Below are 5019 nucleotides of genomic sequence, written 5' to 3' on the forward strand. Positions count from 1 at the left end.
GAGAAAGAGTCGGAGAAAAAAATTATTCGAGACGTTTTTAAGAAGGGAGATCGTTTTTTCAATTCTGGGGATATTCTGGTGATGGATGAGCTGGGATATTTCTACTTCAAGGATAGACGAGGGGATACATTCAGGTTGTACATCCACTCTATTACTTGCAAATCTCCTAAACTCCTTTTTTTTAAATGCAATTCTTCGAGGTTTTGTGCACTTCATTTCAAAATCATAAACATGAGGCAGTGGATTTTAATTTTTATCATAATAAAGAGGAGGAGCTTATCTCAGGCAGAGCAAAATGTATTTTTTACTCGCCGTTTTGGATAAGCTTTCGAAATAATTTGTGATTCCACTCTTCTATCTCATCATCAAGTTTTCCAGTTTTTTTAAATTCTATTCTAGATGGAAAGGTGAAAACGTGGCTACAGCTGAAGTTGAGGCAGTCATAAGTAACATTATTGGGCTCCGAGACAGCGTAGTGTACGGTGTAGAGGTGATAAATAATCCAAACTCCCGAGCATCCTCTTATATAAAAATGTTTTAATATTTTAAAATAAACTCTTCAGGTGCCTGGAAACGAGGGTAAAGCTGGAATGGTAGCAATTTACGATCCACACCAGACTCTCTGCCTTCAGGAATTAGCAGATGGATTAAAAAAATCGTTACCTGCATACGCTAGACCGTTATTCGTCAGAGTCTTAGCGGAATTACCATTAACTGGTGAATAAAAATCTCTTAATTATAGAACCCAATTTTACCTCCTTCGAGGAATAACTTGGAAATCCTTGACTTGTATAGGAACGTATAAACTGAAGAAAGGAGATCTACAAGTCCAGGGCTTCGATATTACTCAGGTAAGAAAAAAATAGTTGCACGAAAAAATATTCACTTAATTGAGACTCTGAGTTAATATTACCTCTGATCATTTCATTCCTCATTCCTCAGATTAAAGATCCAGTGTACTTCTTGGAGAAGTCCGGCAATTACGTGCGATTAACTGAGCAACTCCATCATGATTTAGTCGAGGAGAAGATTCGCGTTTAAATTGAAATGGTTAAAGCTGTGGTACAAAGAAATATTTATTAATACTCCAACTCCTAATGAAATATTTTATCTACATTCAAAGAGGTGTACAAAAAAAAATTGTGTAGAGAGAAAAAAAAATCATACAAATTCACGATCTTCATTCATTTTCATGTGCATAAAAATTCAGCCGCTGATATTTCAATGGCATTTAATGTCTATTCTGTCTATAAATTAAGTAATAATAATTAGTTGAAATTCTAATCATGAAGTGTACCACGACTGAATTGTTAAAAAAAACTCTTGCTGTAATGTTTAAAATAAAACCATTGAGACATAGTCTCTCAATTTCGCTCCTATTTTATCTATTTTTACATTTGTCCATTGGAAAATTTCCATCCCACCCAGTATACCGATTTCATAACTCCTACAGTTATACGCAGTCTCAATGAGTACGAGTGACTCTCATTGAATCCAAGTACTAGATAACAATCAGTTGAACGTTGTACTGTGAGTGGTGGAATGTTAGTTTTACCAAGAGCCACTGCTCAATCAACATTACTTCAAGTCAAATGAATCTTGTATTTACGCGTCTGTCAGTGAAGCGTATTAATTTTAAAAGAATACCAGAACTCTCATCCGTATTATATCCCTAGTTCCGGGATTAATTACAATTTTCTTTTATTTTCATTTGTTCATTCGAGAGCGGAAACCCCGTGAGTGGGAAATAGTCAGAAACGGAAGGGAATTTAATTAATCTCCACGTGCATTCCGCATCGTCAACAAGTTGTCGGCGTATGGTTTGAATGATTCCGAGGGATTCGTACATTTACTCGAGTATTTGTTTTGATTCAATCCTCCTCAGTGATCAAGGGAAGAGAGTTAATTTACATGTAATTGGATATTCTTGTTGTAATTGCGTCACTTTCGTGGAGTGGGTAATTTCATTTGTAATGGCATACTCTGATAAGATTAATATCATTATCATCGTTTGGTAATTGATTTGAGGGAAGAGTTTGGAATTGTCACCTGTTGATTTGCGATCCTCTCGAGTCTAGTTTTGGCATCGGGTTATCGTTTTATTTCAGAACATTTCATTGAACATTCAGAAGTCTCGATTAATTATTGTTATTTGCGGTTTTAATGAGAACTGATATTCGTAGAATCAATACCTGGTTAATGGGATTTTAGATTCGCGGAGAGGAGTGGGATAGATTTTATCGTTATCAGTTTATTTACAAGCGATTTTAATCTTTTGGGTGTAGTGAGTTGCTGGTTTCCCCTGCATCCAGGGAAATCGTAATTTTTTTGGTGAATCAGGACGATTCGGGCGATGGGGAGTGATGATAAATTTGGATTTGCTATTGATCGTGGGGGTACTTTCACTGATGTTTTCGCGAGGTGTCCGGGGGGGAGGGTGAGAGTCATGAAATTATTATCTGTCGATCCTGATAATTACGATGATGCACCTCGTGAAGGGATTCGCAGGATTTTGGAGCAGGTAAGTTGATAAAATATTTTTTTTCAACAAGATAAATTAAATAATAACATAATAATAATAATAATAATAATAATAATAATAATAATAATAATAATAATAATAATAATAATACATTTTCAACGAAATATGATAGTTTGTTGGATTAATTATATTTCTCAAAATTTTTTGTTTGTGATCGCTAAATTTTTTATCAGTCAAGTCAATAAAATTCTGGAAAAACTGAAACGTTGAATAATTAATTCTCATGATCGATTATTTCCCCTCGTATCCCATCGAACCTACCTTTCCCGCGATGGACCGTCGCGGACGAAATCCGATGGAAACTTTCGACTGATAATTCTCTCTAAAATTAAACATCGAGTAGATAACGATATAAATACGACAAGTCCGTAAAAAAAATATTTATTACAATCCCATTGAAAACTAGTTGATAAGAAATTTGTAAAATATAGAGAATATTTTATTAGGAGACTGGACGTGTCATAGGCGATGTAATTGATACATCTGAAATTAGTTGGATCCGAATGGGTACGACAGTAGCTACTAACGCCCTTTTGGAGCGAAAGGGTGCAAAAATGGCTCTCCTCATCAACGAAGGTTTCAAGGACCTCCTCTACATAGGAAATCAAGCCCGTCCTAATATCTTCGACTTGGAGATTATTACACCCAGTGTTTTGTACTCAAAAGTCATTGAAGTTAAGTGCAGAGTTGTGCCAGCACTTCCTGGTAAATGCTCCCTAGATCACGACTCCTGGAGAAAAGTGAAAGGCTCAACGGGTGAGGATTTATTTGTTACTCAAGAACTTGATGAGGAGGCTTTAATGAGGGACCTCAAACACCTTAAGGACGATGGAATCGAAAGTCTAGCTGTTGTTTTGGCTCACAGTTATTCGTAAGTTTAAAAGTCATTGCTGTTCAATTGCCGAAGAAAACTTTTCAATAAAACTTTTTATCTCTGTCATTAATCCTTTTGAATGCCAGGTTTGGTGAGCATGAGCGCAGAGTGGGAGAATTGGCGAAAAGTTTTGATTTCGTTCATGTTTCTCTGTCTCATCAAGTTATGCCAATGACTAGGATCGTCCCCAGGGGATTTACTGCATCAGCAGATGCTTATTTAACGCCTCACATTCAGAATTATCTGCATGTATGTTTTTAAACTAGATAACTTGTCATTATTTCCCAACTGGAATATCCTAACAAGTTCTACATTTTCTGATTTCAAAGTTTCATCATAATATCAGAATTAAATTCAAATGAAAGTACAACGGAATTAAATAGAAATAAACAATTATTTTCTCGACAATTCCCATTGCAGTGGTGAGACTCGAGTGAACTTCGACTTTAGTTTTGTTGAATGTCTTAAATCCAGAGATGACGAAATTTGTATAAATCTCTTTTTACACGTTCCATTTGGCCTTTATGAAGAGCTCCTGAAAATTTTCAGTCTCCCTAACATCAGAAGACATTTAACAAAAGCTGACTTTCCACTGAAGTTTACTTATCTCGTTCCACCACTTGGCTTGTGGATTAATCATCAAGTTTAATGAAGCCCATATTTTGCCAGAGTTTCGCATCAGGATTTAAGAACAATCTCGAGGGAATAAACGTGCTGTTCATGCAGAGCGATGGTGGCTTGACGCCAATGAATTCGTGAGTAGACACTTGTCAAGATGAAAAAATATATCAGCAACGATGGCAATATACTTTTATCGTGCTCTACTCATCTTCCACGATAGATTCAACGGTTCACGAGCTATTCTCTCAGGACCTGCGGGTGGTGTAGTTGGATATGCAATGACCACTTATCATAAGGAAACCATATTGCCTATCATTGGATTTGACATGGGTGGTACATCCACTGATGTAAGTCGTTACAGTGGAAGTTACGAGCACGTTTACGAGAGCACAACTGCTGGTGTTACGATTCAAGCACCACAGGTTGGTAAAGCTAACGCTGAATTCAATGCCCAAGAATTATTCTCCCTTTTTTCATATTGCACGTATTTATTGCAGCTCGATGTGAATACTGTGGCGGCTGGTGGTGGATCCATGTTGTTCTTTCGATCTGGAATATTTCAGGTTGGACCGGAGAGTGCTGGTGCTCATCCAGGTCCTGCTTGTTATAAAAAAGGTGGACCACTAGCTGTGACTGATGCTAATCTCGCTCTTGGTCGATTACTCCCGGAATATTTCCCCAAGATTTTTGGACCCAAGGAGGATGAACCCCTTGATAAATCTGCTACCCTAAAATCATTTCAAGAGTTGACACATTCTGTACGTCATTATTACGTTTTTTTTCATTGATTAAGGTTGTTGTCGCGTAGAATTTTTTTTCGACTGTTTTCGTTAACAATTTTATGGTGAATAGTTTGAAAAATTAGCAACAAAATGAGCCTTTTCCGTTTGCAATTGACCGTTTTGAACTTGAGATATAAATTTTTGAAATTCGAGTGATTTAACACGTGTTTAAATGGAGTTTTGCCGATTAGAATTTTTTT

The 5019-nt window shown here is 36.5% G+C and overlaps 2 protein-coding genes across 2 annotated transcripts in view; both read left to right on the plus strand.

Moving 5' to 3' along the window:
- LOC105266612 (long-chain fatty acid transport protein 4) overlaps nt 1-1142 on the plus strand; it is a gene marked incomplete in the record, with an annotated part of 5185 nt that extends 4043 nt beyond the window's left edge. The window contains 5 exon segments of the mRNA XM_011304922.1: nt 1-134; nt 400-490; nt 564-717; nt 796-851; nt 943-1142. Of these exon segments, the coding sequence (XP_011303224.1) occupies nt 1-134; nt 400-490; nt 564-717; nt 796-851; nt 943-1041 (534 nt within the window).
- Nucleotides 1143-1527: 385 nt separating this feature from the next.
- Nucleotides 1528-5019, plus strand: part of LOC105266613 (5-oxoprolinase) — a gene marked incomplete in the record, with an annotated part of 11069 nt that continues 7577 nt past the window's right edge. The window contains 6 exon segments of the mRNA XM_011304923.1: nt 1528-2521; nt 2989-3413; nt 3503-3665; nt 4086-4171; nt 4258-4459; nt 4535-4795. Of these exon segments, the coding sequence (XP_011303225.1) occupies nt 2354-2521; nt 2989-3413; nt 3503-3665; nt 4086-4171; nt 4258-4459; nt 4535-4795 (1305 nt within the window).

The sequence above is a fragment of the Fopius arisanus genome, unplaced genomic scaffold, assembly GCF_000806365.1.
Source record: "Fopius arisanus strain USDA-PBARC FA_bdor unplaced genomic scaffold, ASM80636v1 scaffold00040, whole genome shotgun sequence".
Taxonomy (NCBI): Eukaryota; Metazoa; Arthropoda; class Insecta; order Hymenoptera; family Braconidae; genus Fopius; species Fopius arisanus.